Source organism: Podarcis melisellensis (genome assembly GCF_964234715.1).
Source record: "Podarcis melisellensis genome assembly, chromosome: 14".
In the NCBI taxonomy this organism is placed as follows: domain Eukaryota; kingdom Metazoa; phylum Chordata; class Lepidosauria; order Squamata; family Lacertidae; genus Podarcis; species Podarcis melisellensis.
In genome coordinates, this window is record NC_138546.1 from 25,025,866 (window position 1) to 25,044,226 (window position 18,361).

Here is an 18,361-nt window from a genome sequence, read left to right on the forward strand (position 1 = left end):
CTCCCCCATTTGCATGGGTGTTTGAAGGCAGAAGTAGAGGTGGGGCTGGGGTTTTCTTGCAATAAATTTAACTATGGGCAGGGAGGATGCAAAGAACTCCCAGCCACAGTATGCATAGCTTAGTCCAGAGCTCTAGCGCCATCTAATGTCTTGATCTGGTGCACCATGTCTCAAGGGCCAGGCAGGGTATTGAGAAGATGTCAGATTTCCAGTTCCCTTAGATTTCTTTAGATCAGTTGATCAAACTCTTCCAAGGGACCCCAATGCAGAATATGTTATAGTAGATGACTAGACTGCTGTAATGCACTCCATGTGGGGCTGCCTATAGAGACTTCACGTGAAACGGAATGCATGTGGAGGAGAGCATAAAAAAGCATAGAAGAAGCCTAGGCTTTCCCTGATCAATAGGGTTGGACCCTGTTTTATGGGTATGAACCCCCTAAATTTCTGCTTGATTTACTTTTATAGGTGTTTAGATTGTCTTATTGGCTGTATTTTAGTTTTTATATTGTATATAACGAACATTATTTAGAGATTTTTGAAATATTAAGTAGTTTAGAATTACTTTTTAAAAAATATAAATAAATAAGGCACCACTACTACATACCAGATGCCTTTAGCTCTGATTTGCTTCTGGGCTCAATTTAAAATGCTAATCTGGACCTTTCCATCCCTAAATGGTTTGAATGTTGGTTTTATTTGATGGACCACCTGCATATGAAGCTGCCTGGGCCCCAGAAGCCTTCCTTGCAGGCTCATGGCCAGATACAGCAGGCTAACAGGCAATAGAGATGAGGCCTTTTTAGGAGTGGCTCCGGATCTTTGGAATTCTTGCTCAAAAGAAGTCTGCATGGCCACATCTTTCTTCATTTTAAAATGAGACTTTAAAACTTACTTGTTTCAGATTGCATTCTGTTAGAAGTGTGGTGAGGTGGGTTTTACCCTGCTGCTGTTTTTAGTTTTTGTAACTGGATTCTTTCCTTTATATTTTAAAAACTGTTTTATGGTTTAAAGATCTTTTGCAAGCTGCCTGGAAGAGCTTTGGCCTGAAAGGTGTTGCAGGGGAGCTTTACACAGACAGCCTTGAAACCAGGTTGGGAGGCATTCACAGCTTCCTCTGCCTACTGGGGCATTGGAGAACCTAGTTTGGTCCACATTTGTAAGCAGGCCAACTCATTTGCATTTGTCAGATGGAGAGATGGGCTGCAAGCTGCAGGTACCAGGAGATGATGAAAGCAGCCAGGAGTTCTGCAGAGGCCTCTGGAATCTGCTAGGGAGGGGAGATGGGGTGGTTGGGTGGATGGGAAGGCCAGCAAACAAGAGGCTGCCATCTCCTGGACACCTGTCCTTGACCCAGTGGCTTCTCCACGCCCCTGCCTGGCCTGCCTCCTTCCCCTGCCCACTTCTTGCAATATCAACTGTGAGCAGAGGAAATCCTCTGATGCAAGCAGAATACTAAGCAGCCAAGCTTTGTTTTCCTGGGAGAGATTACTGACATGAATTGCTGCAGCAGCAGCCAGCAGCTGGGCAGGCCCACAGAGGGTTGGAGGCAGGCAGGGTGCTCTCTGGTGGCCAGCTTTGTCCTTGAAGGCTTAGTCTGAAGCTGGTGCAGGTGACCAGGCACAGAGGCCAAGGCCAACCAAAAACTCTCCCTGCTGGGCTTCAGTGGGAGAGGACCAGTGGCAGTGTGGTGAGCATCCTCCTCTGCGGTGCCTGTAATCCATCAGATGCTGCAGGTTCAGTGGCAAGACGCCCACACCCCTCCCACCACTTTCTGGGTCCCTTGAGATTGGGAACAGAAGAAAGTTAAGTGGGGGTGGGGGAACCGTTGCTCAGCAAATGTATATTGACAAGAGGTTTTGCATCCTCTTTGCAAGGCAAGTGAGGGGGCATTCCCAAGAGGAAAGAGGAAGGGGATGCAGCAGAGGGAGAGAAGAAGATGGTTTCCTAAGCAGAGGCCTTTGGAGAGAAGTGGTCCTCAGCTTTGGCCTGGCTCAACCTCCTTGTTTAGTGACTCAGAGGAATGTGTTTGTTTTTATATCTATTCACTTCTTAATGAGTACCTGGGTTGCTAGTCACACAGTCCTGGGCAAAGCAGCCTCATGCTTCCAATGAGCATGACTCATTTTTTCCAGAGCTTGACCCTAGAGAACGAAAGGTGTGCTTGATTTTTGTCATAAAATTGTTTTATGAACACCCTCCCTCCTTTTAAGCATTTCCAGAACACCCTCCCTCCTTTCAAAATCCTCTGTCCATCTTCATCTATAGAGAAATACGGAGAGCTGGAAGGGCCGGGGAGGGGAGGGGAATTGAGCAGCTCATGGCTTCAGCTCAGTCCTTGGAGCCCAGAGCAGCTGCTGTACGATGGATGCCAAGCAGGAACAGCTGCTGTAGTGCAAAATCCTGGGCGCGCGCGCACACACACACACTGTGTGTCTGTCTTTTTTTTTTTTTAATGGATGCATTTTAAATTGGCCACAGAGCTCAACCCATGGAGTGTTTTACAACTCAGCAGCAGGAGCCCAGACTCCCAGGGAAAGTATTGGGTTGGGCAGCTCATCTCTTTTGCAAGGATCACTGCAGGCTCATGAGGAACCCTCACCACACACACACACACTGCTCATTTCCCAAACTCACAACTGCCGGCACAATTCTGAGGAGCGGGGAGGGGCTGCCCGAAGCTAGAGCATTTGCAAGATCCATGCTATGGGCATGTTTATGTCTTGCTCATTGAACATCCAAACACATCTGCATATCCAGCAGTGCTGGAAGAAGCTTCCTCATCAGTGCACATCTCAAATTTACAGGACTCCAGAGCAGCCTTTCAGCCCTAAAGCAAAATCATTTTCTGTCCCAATGAAAGCTGAAGTCAGCCCCCCAAATGGCTAGCATAAACTGTGCAGAGCAATACTTCCTGTGCCAAAATGTATTGGTCTAGTTTGGTTCTCATTTGTTGTTTGAAGCCACTCACCAAGGAATCTTCCTGCAGCTTCCCTGGGGTGGGAGTTCAAAGGTAGCTGGTCTGGGCTGCTCTACTGGAGGTCACTTTCCTCAGGAACAGAGCAGGGAAAGCTGAAGCCAGCTTGGAAACTGCCAGCCCTTCCAGCTTCTCCTGGATAGCCACCATGGCCTGGTTCTGAAGGCAGGTGTTTTGCCCTTGGGCTCTGACTATGAGCACTTGTTTTGAACATAGCCTTTTCTACTGTCTCCCTAGGTCAGAGGACCCTCCACCACCAGAGCGAGGACCTGGACACAGTCATCCTAGTAAACCCTGATGAACAGAGCACAGTGTCAGAGGTAAAGCTCTGGCGTTCCTGCCTACCTGGGGTCAATGTAACCAGTGGGATTACACCTCTAAGAGTTGCTACAGTGGCATGGTGCAAAAGTTGCCTGCTTCTTGACTCTGGGGGCAAACCAGCTACAAATCCCTTGTGAAACCATCCTCCTGCCCCATCAGGATAAAAATTTATGAAGGGGAGTAGATAAAGGCCTTAAAACAAAGATCCTCCTGCAAAGCCCTGTACTCGGGACTGCACCCAGTTCCCTCCCCCACTTCTAGGGACCTGGCTGCCTTCCTGCTTTTTCTCTCTGCCTGCAGCTAAATTTGACTGCACAGATTATCCTGACCAGGTGTGTGTGGGGGGGTATTTGGGTTCCCTGCCACCCCTCCTGTGACCTTGCTTGGGGCACGGCTGGGATATTATGGGGCTGTGTCTAGAGCCCAGACTCAAGCATGTTTAGCCAAGATGCAAAGCTGCCTCTCAATGGGGCTGCCTCTCCAAGCTCATTCATCAGACATGGCCGTTGGCATTATCTGAGTGAGGGCAGCATTTCTGCAAACTCAGGAGCTGAAACTGACTCTCCTGCTGCAAACAGGTTCGTTCCTTGATATGTGACCCTTCTGCCTACAAGCTGCTAGTGCTCTGTGGACAGAGCACAGACCAAGAAGGAGATTTGATCCTGCAGGCTGGGACCTTCACCTATCAGAAATTTGCTGAGATCCTTGCAGATCCAGAGGTAAATTGGGTGGGTGGGGAATCTGGGATTTGTATGTGTAGGAATCTGGCTGACATAGGTGGCTTGGGAGGCCATCCTCAGGCTGTTGTCTTCTTTTTAGTTTAGCTTAAGTCTTATTTCACAGCTTGTCTCGGAAAATCCTTTGCCTAAGATTAACACCCTGCAGTGTCATGGGGTACTGAGTTTGGGACCACCTTAAATGAGGATTTCTGCTACTACTGTTGTACGCGTTACAAATCTTCCCAGGCATTCAGGATGTGTTACCAGAACTTTATTCACCATGCATTCCAACTCCTGGCTTATTGTAGGTTTGGGAAACACTCAATTTCCTGCAGAGGCCCCTTTTGTTGGAGATTATTAGTCTCCAACACACACACATACACAGAGTAACATATTTCCAGGATGCTATTATTGATACATCTGGTGGACACCTCTGGCCACCCGAGAACAATAGTGAGTTACATAGGTTGACTGGTAGGTTTCCAGTTCTAGTTAAAAATTGAGCTTGCATGGATTTGACTAAACAAGTCATTTTGGGGTTTTTTGTCAAGGACCTTTTGTGGTGCTTCTGACTATTGCCTGCTTCTGACTCTTGTAGGTTGCCCAGATTCTCAGCAACACAGATCCAGCTTCCAAGGCCTCCCTGACTGTGTCGTGCTTAGGAGAGGGAGATTGGAGCAACCTAGGACACCCCCGATTCCAAGACCTTCTCAGTCTGAGACTGAACCCTGACCCAATTCTGCCAGAGATGGATGGGGTCTCTGAGTTTGCCGAATATGTCTCTGAGACAGTGGATGTCCCATCTCCCTTTGACCTCTTGGAACCCCCAACCTCAGGGGGCTTCCTCAAGCTGTCCAAGCCCTGCTGCTACATCTTCCCTGGAGGGAGGGGGGATTCAGCACTCTTTGCTGTCAATGGGTTCAACATCCTGGTGGATGGCGGTTCAGAGAGGAAGTCCTGTTTCTGGAAGCTGGTGCGGCACCTGGACAGAATTGACTCTGTTCTCCTGACCCACATTGGGGCTGATAACCTCCCTGGCATCAATGGTCTCTTGCAGAGGAAGATTGCTGAGCAGGATGAGGAGCAGTCTCAGGGCTCCACCAACTACAGTGACTGGATGAAGAATCTCATCTCCCCTGAGCTTGGGGTGGTTTTCTTCAATGTCCCTGAGAAGCTCAAAATGCCCGAGTCTTCCATGAAGGCCAAGAGAAGCATTGAGGAGGCTAGCCTGACCCTGCAGTACCTCAACAGGCTGGGCGTGAGGCCAGAGCCCCTGTACAGGGTGGTCAGCAACACAATTGAGCCCATCACCTTGTTCCACAAAATGGGTGTTGGGAAATTGGACATGTATGTCTTGAACCCAGTCAAGGAGAGCAAGGAGATGCAGTTCCTCATGCAGAAGTGGGCTGGGAACAGCAAGGCCAAGACGGGCATCATTCTGCCCAATGGGAAGGAAGGGGAGATCTCTGTACCCTACCTGACCTCCATCACCGCCTTGGTTGTGTGGCTCCCAGCAAGTCCAACGGAAAAAATAGTGCGAGTTTTGTTCCCTGGGAATGCACCACAAAACAAGATTTTGGAAGGGCTTGAGAAACTCAGGCACTTGGATTTCCTGAAGTATCCTGTTGCTACGCAAAAGGAAATTGCCTCTGGCCTTCCCACCCTGGCACTCAAGCAGACCAAGATCAAGCAGAGGACAGACAGCAAGGAGAGCCTCAAGTCTTCTAAGCCGGCAGCTGCCAAGGCAGGTGGTGAGGAGGGAGCAAAGGAGGTGAAGTCCGAGGTCCTCAAAGAGGCCAAGACAGAGAAGAAGACCAAGGAGCCACTGGAAAAGCCCCCCAAGGCAGAGAAAGTAAGAATGGAATCCAGCGATGCCCTCAAAGCAGAGAAAAGGAAACACAACAAAGACAAAATGGGCAAGAAGCACCTCAAGGAGAAAGTGTCTAAGCTGGAGGAGAAAAGGGACAAGGAGAAGAAAGAGATCAAGAAAGAGAGGAAGGAAATTAAGAAAGATGATGGGAAGAAAGAGGAAAGGAAGGAGTCAAAAAAAGAAGAGAAAAAGAAGGAAGCCAAGCCGGAGCTGAAAAAGATTTCAAAGCCAGACTTGAAGTCATTCACCCCTGAAGTGAGGAAGACTTTGTACAAGGCAAAAGCTCCTGGTCGGATCAAAGCGGAGAAAGCTCGCAGCAAAGCTGAGAAGGACGCTGCCCATGGAGAGCCAAAGAAGGCCTTGCCTGTGCCCAGGAAGCCACCAAGCCAGCCCCCAGAACCAGCAGGCTTGGCTGAACCCAGGCTGGTCTTGTCTTCCCCAGAAGACCTCACCAAGGACTTTGAGGAGCTGAAGGCTGAAAAGCAGGCCAGGCTTCCAGAGGCACCTGGTCCTGCAGAAGGAGAGGCAGGAAAGCAGGGGCTTAGTGATGTGGCTGCTCAGGAGACAGACCTGATCCCAGAAAGAGTCAGTGGCCCAGACTCCTGGTCCCAAGGTGCAACAGAGGAGGAAACGGGCAAGGAGGGAGGAGGGGAAATGCCCAAAAGACCTGATGAGAGAGCAGCAGCCTTGGGGGAGCCCCTTGAGAGAACAGCAGAAGTCTCCAGAAAAGAAGCAGGAGAAGAGAGAGAGCCAATGCAGGCTTCCGGTAACTACTCGGAAGACAAATATTCTGCTTTGGAAATGAAGTGGATGGAGACCCAGGCAGAGAGGCAAATGGACAGGAGAGACAAGGGATTGGAACAGGCAGAGCTGGAAGGGACCGGACAGCCCCTTGCAGAGGCCAAAAGGGAAGAGGCAGAGAAGAGTGAGCTTTCTCTCTTCCAGCAGCCAGAAGGTCCCCTCTTTCCCCCCAGAGGGAAGGAAAAAGAGGCCAAGGAGGAAAGCAGACTGCCTGGGAAGCAAAGAATGGGCAAGGGGGAGGAGGAGGAATCCTGCCTGGGCAGCGCTCCAGCCCCACTTGGAGAACACATCTCCTACATCCAGGATGAGACCATCCCTGGCTACTCAGAGACAGAGCAGACCATCTCCGATGAAGAGATCCACGATGAGCAGGAGGAGAGGCTGCCCCAGCTCAAGACAGATATTAGCTCTTCTGATATTGCGGTTCCAGACCAGACTGGCTCCTTTGAAGCTATCCACGGGATCCAGGCCATGGCAGCTGCTGGCCAAGACCCTGCAGTCCTTGCCTACCCCACCAACATTGTGGCTGCCCCCTTGGCAGAAGAGGAGCATGTTTCTTCAGCAACATCCATCACAGAGTGTGACAAGCTCTCCTCTTTTGCCACCTCTGTTGCAGAGGACCAGTCTGTTGCCTCGATAACAGCACCGCAGACAGAGGATACTGGCAAAAGCTCCTTGCTGCTGGATACAGTGAACAGCATCCCTTCCTCTAGAACAGAGGCTACCCAAGGTCTGGACTATGTTCCCTCCGCTGGCACCATTTCTCCCACATCTTCACTAGAGGAGGACAAAGGCTTCAAGTCTCCACCTCCAGAAGACTTCCGTATACAAGCAGAAGGTGAGAGGAGGCTTGAGGCCTGTAAAAAGGGCCTGCAGCAGCAACAGGAACCAGAACAGGAGGAGGAGGAAGAGGAGGAGGAAGAAGAAGATGAGACACCAAATATTGAGAAGCCTTGGAGAGCGCAGGGTCATTATGATGCACCTTTGTTTTCTCAGCAAGGGCCCCTGGGAGATGATTTAAAAGGAGTGCCAGTGGAAGGATCCCAAGAGGCCATGCTGATACTCGATGGAGAAGCCCAGTTGCTGCAGGTAGTTGCAGGCTCTGGTGAGGCTGAAGAGCGGTGCATGAGCCCTGATGACAGCACAGTCAAGATGGCATCTCCCACCCAGTCGGGCCCCACCAGCGCTGGGCACACACCTTTCCACCAGTCCCCCGTAGAGGAGAAATCGGACACTGTGGAGGCTGAGCTGTTTGACAAGTCTTCTGAGGCCCCTGTGAAATGGGATGAAGAAAGAAGTCCCAGCAAAGCCACTGAGATCTCCGGGGCTTTTGAAGGAGAGGTCGCTGCTACTGAGGGGCTCTTTTCTGGGGGGAAAGAGGCATCAACTCTCCTTCAGGACAAGCCTGTCCCAGAAAGTGTGACTGTATCAGAATCTGCACCTGTCCAGGGTGAGGATCGGAGACTGCCTCTTGAGAAAGAGGAGCTGGCCATCAGCTTCTACCACAAGCAAGAGACCCTGGACATTTCTGACCTTTATCCTCTCACCAAAGACACACTTCTAGAGCCCAAAGAGGGCTCTCCATTGAAGGGAGCAGACACTACCGAGGAAGCCTCCCAGGAAAGCATGAAGTGTCCTGCCCATGAGGTGCTCTTCTCTGCGGCTGAAATTCCTCCTCCAGAAGGGTGGGAGGAACTTTCCGATAGAGCTTTTGGTGAGAGTTCTTCACAAGTGCCCACAAAACCGCTTTCACCAGAGGAAGCAAAGGTGTTCCCATTTATTGAAGACACTCCTGGGAAAGCAAAATGTTCAGATGATTTTGCCATGGAAAAATTGCCAGAAGATGGGAATGCCCTACATTTCACAGAGCGCAGCTTAGGCCAAGAGGGACCCCCCTCAGTTGCTATCAAATACACTTCCCCAGAAGGCAGCGACATTTCTGTGAGCCTTAGTGAAGAAACCTCTTTGCACTTGTTCACAGGAGAGGGTTCTCAACCTGATGCTCAGTCTCTGTCTACAAAAGAGGTCCCTGCTCAGAAGTCCTCATCAGACGTGTTCACAGAACAATTCTCTCCTGAAATGAGCTACCAGTCTTACACAGAGCAGAGCCCTTTTGGAAGCAAAACATCTGAAGCTTTGGCCAAAGACAATTCGCTTAGTTCCCTTTCATTCCATGGGAAGGATCCATTCCAAGACAGTCATGCCACCCTCACGATGTCTTCTGCAGACACTGTTATGGAAGATGCCAGAGCCGTATCCTTAGCTGAAAAAGAGCCCATCAAAGAACCATCTCCAAGACCTTCCCCCAAAGAAAGTCCAGGTTCAAAGTCTTCAAGCTTCACAGAACCAAGCCCAGTTTTAGAGAAGGAGCCCTCGCAAGTCTCCTCTGAGGAGATGGGGCCTCGTCAGTTGCTGGAAGAGGAGCAGGATACTGAAGAGGAGGAGGAGGAAGAAGAAGAGGAATCTCCAGAAATGGAAGATATTTATCTGAAAGACACAAACTCTGAGAAGAAAGTGTGGTTTCCAGAGGAGACGAAGGAAGTGCCATGCAAAGAGCAAAAGCCAAAGTATGGGAAAGAAAGAGGGGAATGTACCTTCTTGGATGAGGAAGTAGAAAAACATGAAACAAAGGCTCCTCCTCCTCCTCCCATGACTGAAGAGGGAGTGATTTCTCACTCTGCGGCAGAGTCTGAAGATGACATTTCTGGACTGGCCATGAAAGACATTTGGGACTCAGGATACAGGCACTTTCATGAAGACTTTGCCACTTTGAAGCAAGACACACCTCCTGAGAACCGCTTTCCCCATGTGAGTGACAAGGTTGTGGCCCAGCAGGTGCCAGAAACATCATCTGACGAAACACAGGCATTTCCACAAGCAGCTGCTGAACACAGTGCCCTGGACACAAAGGAATCCAAGATGCCTGGCTCTATAAGCCCCCCCTCTCCTGGGCTAGAAAGTGTGTCAACACCCGGCCTGGAATGGGCCATACTGTCCCCTCCACACCAGGTCAAGATTCCACCTACAACAGGGTGGAGGGAGGAGTCCCCGCTTGAGCAAGCTGAGGAGGAAGTGGCCACAGAGCCATGGTCCAGCTCTGCGGTGGAGCCAGAAGCATCTGCACCAGAGCAGCGAAAGTCCCCTGCAGTAGACCAAAGTGTGCCCACACTCCAATCAGGAACCACAGAGAGGAGATCAGAGAGTGATGATGTCTACAAAAGCAAGTGGGATCCCAAAGAGATGCAGGACAGAGAGCAGGAGGCTGAGGTGGAATCTCACACTTGCTCAGAGGAAAGCCAAAAGGAGCAGGTTGTGAGGGCAGCTCTGCTGAGTCCAGTAGGATCCCAGGAAGACAGGGCCCCTGCAGTTGTGGAGCCAGGGAAGAGTGAGTCCACCCACCTTGGAGGATGTGGAGACCTCGCTACCCCTTTGCAGGACACAGTCTCCATTGACCAAGCAGAGCATCACTCCTGGTTCAGCACCACAGACTCTCCCAGTCAGTCTGGGCTCTGTGAACCCAAAGTTGACACTCTTGGGAAAGGGGAAGAGAGAGAAGCAACTCCTTACCCTCATGAGAAGACTTTCCATTATGCAGATATCTATGAGAATGTTGTCATGTCTAGCATTGGCCACCTTGGAAAAGATGTGGGTCTCAAGATAGGGACAACCCTTTACCCCATCTCCTCCAAGGAAGAAGAGTCTTGCCTCTACACTCCTACTGAGAAAGAGCTCTCGTCTCCAGTTTCCCCAAAGGACAAAGCAGAGCCCTCCTTTGAGTATGCAGAGGTCCATGCCCAGGGCCATCCTCTTCAGACAGCAGAGAAGCCCAGTGTACCACAGAGCTTGGCAGCCCAGGACGAACCACAGCCTGATGAGAGCCTTGCAGACTCTTCACCTCTTCTGCCAGGAAGTCTGGTGAGCTCCCTGCCTGCAGCCTCTCTAAGGGACAAAGGCTTTACCTCCCACACTGATGTGGCAGGCATGCTGAAGCAGGAGGAGACAGCTCTTTACATTGAAGGTGCCCACCCTCCAGATGCAAACATCAGCCAGGAGCAAAGGTCTCCTTCTCCCAAGCACTCCCTGCCCAAGGATATGTACTATGAGCAAGCCAGAAGGGGAGAAGAGAGCGCCAGCGACTCAGAGCTGGAGAAGGGGGCCAAGGAGAAGTCTGAAAAGGAATCCAAGCATCCAGGGGAGCCCCCTTCAGCTCTGAAGCCAGCCAGCGAGAGGGAAGAGGAACCCTATGCAGACATTTCAGGACTGGAGAAGGAGGACTGTCTGTCAGCGACATGGCAAGGAGCGTCCTATGGTGCATTGTTGGGAGAGGAGAGTCAGAAAGAGAGAACAGCCTTGAAGGCTGAGGATGTTGCTGCCTATGGCAGCCTTGCAGGTCCAGAAAGGCAGGAGTGGGCCTCAAGCAAGCCATGCTCCAAAAAGAAGGAGGAGGAGGAAGAAGAAGAGGAGGAGGAGGAAGAAGAAGAGGAGGAGGAAGAGGCCTCCATAGGGAAAGGCTTTGGTGATACTGACTCCAAAGGCTTCTGCTTTGGTTCTGCTGCTAAAGAGAAGGACCCTCCAAAGGGCCCAGCGCTGCTGACGAAAGGGCTGGATTGCTCTTCCTCGGGTTTTGAACTCTCTTCCCTGGGCATGCACCAGCCATCCATCCTGTTCCGACACGAAGCACATTTCTCATCCCACTTACGGGACAAATCCCTCGCTTTTGGCATCCCTGATTCTGACCCCTTTGAAAAGGGCAAGAGAGATGAATACTTGGAGGTATCCAAAAAGGTTTCTAGTGAGGATTCATCGTTCGCAGCAGGAGGAGGGAAGATTCTCTCTGGGGCACCCCAAGAGCAGCAGCTGCACAGGGAGTCATCTAGCTCTCCTGAGGAAACCTTCTTGAGGGCCTCCATCTCAACACATCCAGCAGTCAGTGAGAGCCCCTTGTTCCCCCCCTATCGAGGAACAACTGCTGGGCCAGATGCCCAGAGAGCACAGCAACCCACGTCCCCACAGCTTCCAGCAGGTTCTGCAAAGATGTTTTCAGGTGAAATGGGAGGAGATGCCTCTGCCAGCTTGGGCCTGCCCTCTCTGCCCACTCAGCAGTCTGAGTCCAGCTGCACAGTTAGCTGCACACAGCAGCCCCCAAGCCCTGGAGAGTGGCCAGCAGCCACTCCCCTCCCTGACATCCTGGCTGTTTCCCCCCACTGCCAGCAGGAGGCAGCTGCCACTGCCAACGGGCCCACAGAGGTGAGCCTCAGCCCCCTTGCTTTCCATGGTGGGCCACATCTCACAGGGGCAACAAGGAGTGAGGAGGACGACGAGGAGGAAGACGACGATGAGAAGGAGGATGACGAGAAGGAGGACTGTGAGAGACAAAGCCGTCCCTCTTCCTTGTTGAGCTGTGAGCCAGCTTTCGCGCCCTTCTTTTCAGATGCCCAGCATGGTAGCCAAGCAGAGGATCATGGTGACGCCTCCCATGAGTTGGAGCCATCTCTGGGAGCCACCTCAGAGTACGGGCAGAGGTTCTCGTGTGAGTATAAGCAAAGGAAGGGAGAGCTGTCCCCATCGTTCATCAATCCCAGTCCTCAGGATTCATCAGAGGAGAGTGAATGTTCCCAGGCTGAAGGTCACCCTTCTGTGAAAGGAAGGCCGCACTCCATCCCTGGTGGCCATAGGCAACCCCCTGCCACAGCAGAAGAAACTCCCCCCACCTCTGCAAGTGACTCTGGCACCTCCCAGTCTGACTCGGATGTCCCTCCAGAAACAGAGGAATGCCCCTCCATCACAGCCGACGCGGCCATGGACTCCGATGAAGACGCCGATTTCCTCCCAGTGGACAAAGCTGTGGGCAGCTCCCATCACAGCAGCAGCAGCAGCAGCACAAGAGCTGGTCATGACCCCCCACCCATCACCCTGGTGGACCCCCATCCTCACCCTCCACACCCAGATGTCTGCATGATGGACCCCGAGGTGCTGCTCAATGATCAGAACATGAGCAGGCCTGACAAAATATCCAAGAAGGATCTGAAGGAGAAAAACAAAGGGGTGAGGAAGCCGCTGGGCAAGCCCAAGTCCTCTTCCCCTGCCCGGAAGCCTGAGAAATGGTCCCCGACCCCCTTGAAGCAACAGCCACCAGACCGGCCTCCAAAGCCAGCACTGGCCAAGAGAGAGAAGCCCCTGAAGGCCCATGGAGAAGAGACGGGTCCCCCCAACCCTGGCAAGAACCTCGTCAATGGTGTCAAAACCAGCCCAGGTAAGACTGAGCAGAGGCCTGGCCCTCTTGGCGGGAATTGTGGGGGCATCTGTGCTCTCACCTCTGGTTGTTCAGCCGTTTGTCTTCTGCCCAAAGTCGGGGAGACTTTCCCAGAAGCAGGATGTGCTGCTTCTGCTCCCTGGTTTAGGGTCAAAGATTGCCAGAAGCACTTCCTGTGGATTTAATCTTGGGCATGGATGACAAATCAGGCCTACCTTTTCCTGGTGGAAAATACACTATCTCCAGTTCTGAAACTCTGCACTCTGGTGTGGCTATTACCAAATGCATTATTATGAGGGGGAATCTCTCTGGAGGGATCTCAGGAAGAGATGCAAAGGGATCACCATCCAGGTGATCCTAGCCAGATGCTAGGATTGAGGTGATACGGAAAACAGGAAGATACAATGAGAGGTAAAGGAGGTGCTGTGGGATTGGTGGAAGTCAACCCTTGTTTTCCTTTTTAGTGTTTATACTATTAATTTGTAAGTGTTGGATTTGTTTTTCATATGTTTGTTTTTGTGTTTTGTTATTTTTTGTTTTCTGTTTCTTGTGTGGAAAATATTAATAAAATTTACTATTTTTTAAAATAAGAACAATGTTATGCAAGAGATCCCTAGTTGGGGCATTTTCACCAGGAGCCGATGGGCTAGCAACCACCCGGCCCAGTTGCCACCAGCTGGTTTAATATCCCCTCCCTCTTCTCTCTCCCTAAGTCTCCAGCAACCCCAAAAGCAGCTCCTCTGTGCCCCCTGGGCCCCCCATCTATGTGGACCTGGCTTACATCCCCAATCACTGCAGTGGGAAGAACACGGACCAGGAATTCTTCAAGAGGGTCCGGGCCTCCTACTACGTCATGAGCGGCAACGACCCAGGCAGCGGGGAGCCCAGTCGCACAGTGTTGGACGCCCTCCTGGAAGGGAAGGCCCAGTGGGGGGAGAACCTGCAGGTACGGGCTGGGCTGGCTTCTCTGTGGAGCCAGTGGGGGGAGGAGAGGGCGAGAGTTTGCAAGCATGCCTAAGGGCTACAGCAGAGCATGGCTCATGAAGAGCTTGCTTTCTCTGCAAAGTATGACTTCTCAGTGCAACAAGAACTGTTCACTTGAAGGGAAACTGCCTAAGTCAGTCCTGGCCCTATGCCCACCAGGCAAGCCAGTGCTCAGTTACTGCTTGGTCTCATCTGGCCAGGAAGGCATTGTCTCCATTGGCCCATCCAGCCACCTCTCCTTGGCCTAGAATCATTCTGAGCCAAGTCCAAAGAGGGAGGCCCACTCACCTCCACCAGATCTGCTCCAACTGCTGGAAAAATTAGCTCCAGCCTGCTCCTTTGACCCATCCCTGCAGCAAACCTCCTTCTGCCTCTGCAAGGGATGCTCTGTTAGCCAGAGGTAGCTGCCTTGTTTCCTGTCCCTGCTGTGATTGGCCAGTGCACCAGGGAACCCCTTCCCAGCCTGTCTCTTGTGCTTCCTCAGGTGACTCTCATCCCAACACACGACACGGAAGTGACCCGGGAATGGTACCAACAGACCCATGAGAAGCAGCAGGAGCTAAGCATCATGGTCCTGGCCAGCAGCAGCACAGTGGTGATGCAGGATGAGTCCTTTCCTGCATGCAAGATCGAGTTCTGAGGCCCCCTGGCTGCAGCAGCACATCTCATCCGTCCATCTGCCTTCCCCACCCCCCCACCATGCAGCACTGGGAGATCCATCTACTCACAGCGCAAGTCTCCTTCCTGTCCCAAATGTGGTCTGGATTTGCTGGGCACATGCTGCCTGCACGTGGCTCTTGTTTGCCAACTTGCCCAGGACGTGTCCAGCATGCCTGGATGTGTGTGGAGTGGAGGGACCCTCTTGGGAGCTGCTTCACTTTTCCAGATTTATTTTGCTGCCTCCGTCATTGCTGTAGAATAATTCAGCTGCTTTGATGCTGCTTGCGAAAGCGCTGCCCCCTCCCTCCCTGCTTCCTTGCCTGAGGGCTCTTCTGACCTCCAGAACTTTGTCCGACTTAGCCCACGGGGTAGCTTCAGATGGAAGCAGCACAAGAGACCAGTGAAAAGGAGGACGAGAGCAGGAAGAGAAGGAGAGACACCATTCCTCAGCCTCTCAGGTGTGAAGTGAGAACTGAGCTGGGAGGAGGAGGAGGAGATGATGACACAGAAAAGTGGAAACCGGCTTGCTTGCCCCCCCAACACTCTGCCAAAGCTGTGCTGGAAAAAGAATCCAGCCTGGCGCACCAAGGAGTACATTGCAGAGAAGCCCTTCAGCTCTGCAGTCAGAAAATGCCAAATACTGCATCTTCAGCAGTGCCAGAGGTGAAGCTGGCCCCTGCCAAGTGACTCTGCCCTTTGGAGGAGGATCATGTTCATAAAGTCCCAGTATTTCCCTGAGGGCAAAACAGTGGCTAGAAGGGGGGAAATTGGGGTAGGTGGGTGGGGACTGGATCCCTCTGGGGATGGAGCTGGCATTGCTGCACATACAAGGACATCCTTTCCTCCCTTTTGCTAGAACTGAGGGCCAAGCCAAGTGAAGGGGGTGTTTGCCGGCTCTTTGTCCAGCTCCCCGCATGCACTGCCATTCTCCTCACAGCTACTGCAGATAGAGTTAGAGGCCCTTCAAGCTGTCAGCAGCCACAGTGAGGGCCCCCGTTTTCGTCCTCTGTGCTGCTGGCAAAGCCAGGGCTGATGGCCCAGCACATTGTAGCCACAGGGAGGGAGGGGGCAGAGCACACTTGGGAAGTCACAAATCATGGGTGTGAAGCTTTGGGCAAGCTCTGAAAAAGCCTTACAGAGTCTTTGGGTGTGGCTCTTGGTCTAGGAAAGAATGTGCTCAGCCCTCTTAGCTGGTCTAAATTGTTCCTGCCATCAGACTGGCAAAAAAGGAAAAAAGAAAAGAAAAAGTGGAGCTGGGGAGAATCCCATAGGAACTATTTTTCTGGTCACTTGTCTATATATTTATTTTGGGTTTCTTTGGGTTGTAATTGGAACTGACCTTTTATTGGAACTGTGTATGCTATTTTGTGTGAGTGTGTGTGTGCGTGTATTTAAAATATTTTTACTGTGAGCTGCCATCACCACACTGAAGGCTTCTGGGTTTCAGGGCACAGGGTAAACATCACATTTCTAAATGCAGTAAGCTTGACAGATGATAGACAAGCCCCTGCCCCCCCCCGCCTTCCCCCTGGCATTTGGTTCTGCAGCCTCCAGGGGCTCAGTTCCATGCTCCAGCTCCCTGCCCGGCAGGAAGGGGCCCAGCAAGCCCAATTGTTGCTTTCCTGTGGAGCTTATCCATTGTGGTTTGGGTCTTGGACTTGCCCTCATGGCTTGTGATGAGGCAGCAGCCAGAGACCAGTGCCTACAAGCCATGTATGCTCAGGCCCAGCAGCAGAGGTGGTGGGTCCCTGGGCCTGGACAGACAAGCTGCTGCGCTAACCCACCTATGAATGTGTCTATCTTAAAACTTGAAGCAGGGGCCAGTGGGATTTAGACCCACTGCTCCATCAGAGGAGAAAGTACTTCAGGGGAATATCTTCCCCCACATCCCTCCCCGCCCCATGATTACTCAATGATCTGCTCTCCACAACCCCAATTTCCTCACCCAACCAGCTTGAGTCCTTCCCCAAAATTTGTAGTTTTGAAGCTGGCTTCAGCATCTCCCTTCTTCACGTTCTACGGCAAACCTTGTAAAAACTGCTGTTTATAATGCACCCAGACTGAGCTCCATTAGCAATCCCACTACCACCCACCCAGAGGGACGGTTGGGGAGCCCAGGAAAGAAATGACAAGAAAGACATTGAGCTCCTGCTTCTGCTTGTTCCTGCATGGGGGCCCCAGCACGCAATTCCTCCTCTGCTGCGTCATGCTCATGGGGACCTTTCTCAAAGGCAGCAGCGGCGAGAAGGACTTCTAGCCCAGCTCCCGTTGCTACTGAATGTTGTATAAATAGAGCCCAGTGCTCCCCCCGCCATCCTCCTCTCCTTCATGTTATGTACAATCCAAGGTCCTGAGTTTCCTCTCCCCCCTCCCCTCGCATTTCTGTGTGCAACTCTCTGTAATTCTAATGATTGTAAATGGAGGGGCCTGCACTAACCAATAAAGCCACATTAACTGCGACTCAGAAGGGGCTCCTGTCCTGCTTCCACTGACTGATGCACTGGCAAAGCGCCCAGCCCTCCTCCACCCACCACCGAGGTCTCTTCCAGCCTTTTGGAGCTGGGCTTCTGCTCCTCCACCGGCACCCATGACCCAGTGTCTCCCCGGCCCAATGGCATTGAGCTCCATAGGTCAAGGGAAGGAGAAGGGTTGCTCTGTTCCCTCAAAGCCCCTCTGGGGGCATTCCAGAGCAGCTGCCTGCCTGGGCCTTGCTCCTGCTGCTTCCCTCACCCCACACAGCAGAGGCCTGAAGGGGTCAGGGAAGGGCAGGCCAAAGAGTTTATCTCCTTTTTGCTTGGTGGGGAATGAACAGAACAACCTGCTTTATTGTCCACATACCTTTTGTTCAAAACGGCATTTCCAGAAAACTGCTCAGGTTTGTTGTTTGCAGCACAGGAACAAGGATTTGGCCTCTGTTTGTGTAACGTTCCTCATGAGCCATAGAATCAAAGAATCTTAAAAATTGGAAGGTGCCCAAGGGTCACCTGGTCCAGAGCAAAAGAATCCAGAAGAGAATGGCACCCTAGAAAACAACTGGTTTCCCTTGTAGATATGGAACACCAACAAAGAGTGCAAGAGCAGAGCAACCTTCTAGCTGGGCCACCAACACAGGCCAGACAGTGTTGGGAGACCCTCAAGGTGAGGGAAAGAGCTGCCTCCTGCAACTGTGGTTGTTGAATCCCACCTCTGAACCTGTGAAATTCTGTATCCCGATCACAACCGATTATGTGCAATTTCTTCCTCCACTCATCCCGAATCTAGTCCAGTCCATTTCATTGGGCAGCTGTCAGTTCTAAAATTATGTGAGAGGCAGAAAAACTATCTCCACACTGTGAAACCCTCCGTAATTCTGCCCCCCACTAATTGCCTTCCCCCTCCAAACTAAACCACGGCAGCATGCATAGTTTTTGTTCTGTTCTTTGCATATCAATTTACATTTACATTGGGCAGCATTTGCCATTTTCTTGCCTATTCACCAAACCTGGAGAGAACCATTTAGGGTGCCGCACAATACAATTTGCTTTTTACACACACACACCTCCAAAAAACCCCACACACCAAAATGGCATCTAAGGTGGCTTCTCCTTCCAACCTCCAGATCCTTGAGGGAGAAGTTAAAAAGCACCAGCACCAATGCAGACCCTTGCCTTGTAGGAGTCGGGGGAGGAGAGAATCCCTCTCCTCTGAGAATTGCTGGTTTATTCCTACTCTCTGCTTTGTGTTGTTTAACCAGTTCCTGACCTATAAAGAAGAGCTGTCCTCTCACCCCAAGGCTG

General features: G+C 51.7%; 1 protein-coding gene across 2 annotated transcripts in view; it reads left to right on the forward strand.

Annotated features, from left to right (window-relative positions):
• MAP1A (microtubule associated protein 1A) overlaps positions 1 to 17,052 on the forward strand; it is a 35,947-nt gene extending 18,895 nt beyond the window's left edge. For both annotated transcript variants that reach the window (XM_081888274.1, XM_081888275.1), the window contains 5 exons: positions 3,215 to 3,297; positions 3,877 to 4,017; positions 4,616 to 12,941; positions 13,655 to 13,887; positions 14,410 to 17,052. In XM_081888274.1, the coding sequence (XP_081744400.1) occupies positions 3,215 to 3,297; positions 3,877 to 4,017; positions 4,616 to 12,941; positions 13,655 to 13,887; positions 14,410 to 14,565 (8,939 nt within the window). In that variant the 3' untranslated portion in view covers positions 14,566 to 17,052. The remainder of the gene's footprint in view (positions 1 to 3,214; positions 3,298 to 3,876; positions 4,018 to 4,615; positions 12,942 to 13,654; positions 13,888 to 14,409) is intronic.
• The last annotated feature ends 1,309 nt before the right edge of the window (positions 17,053 to 18,361 follow it).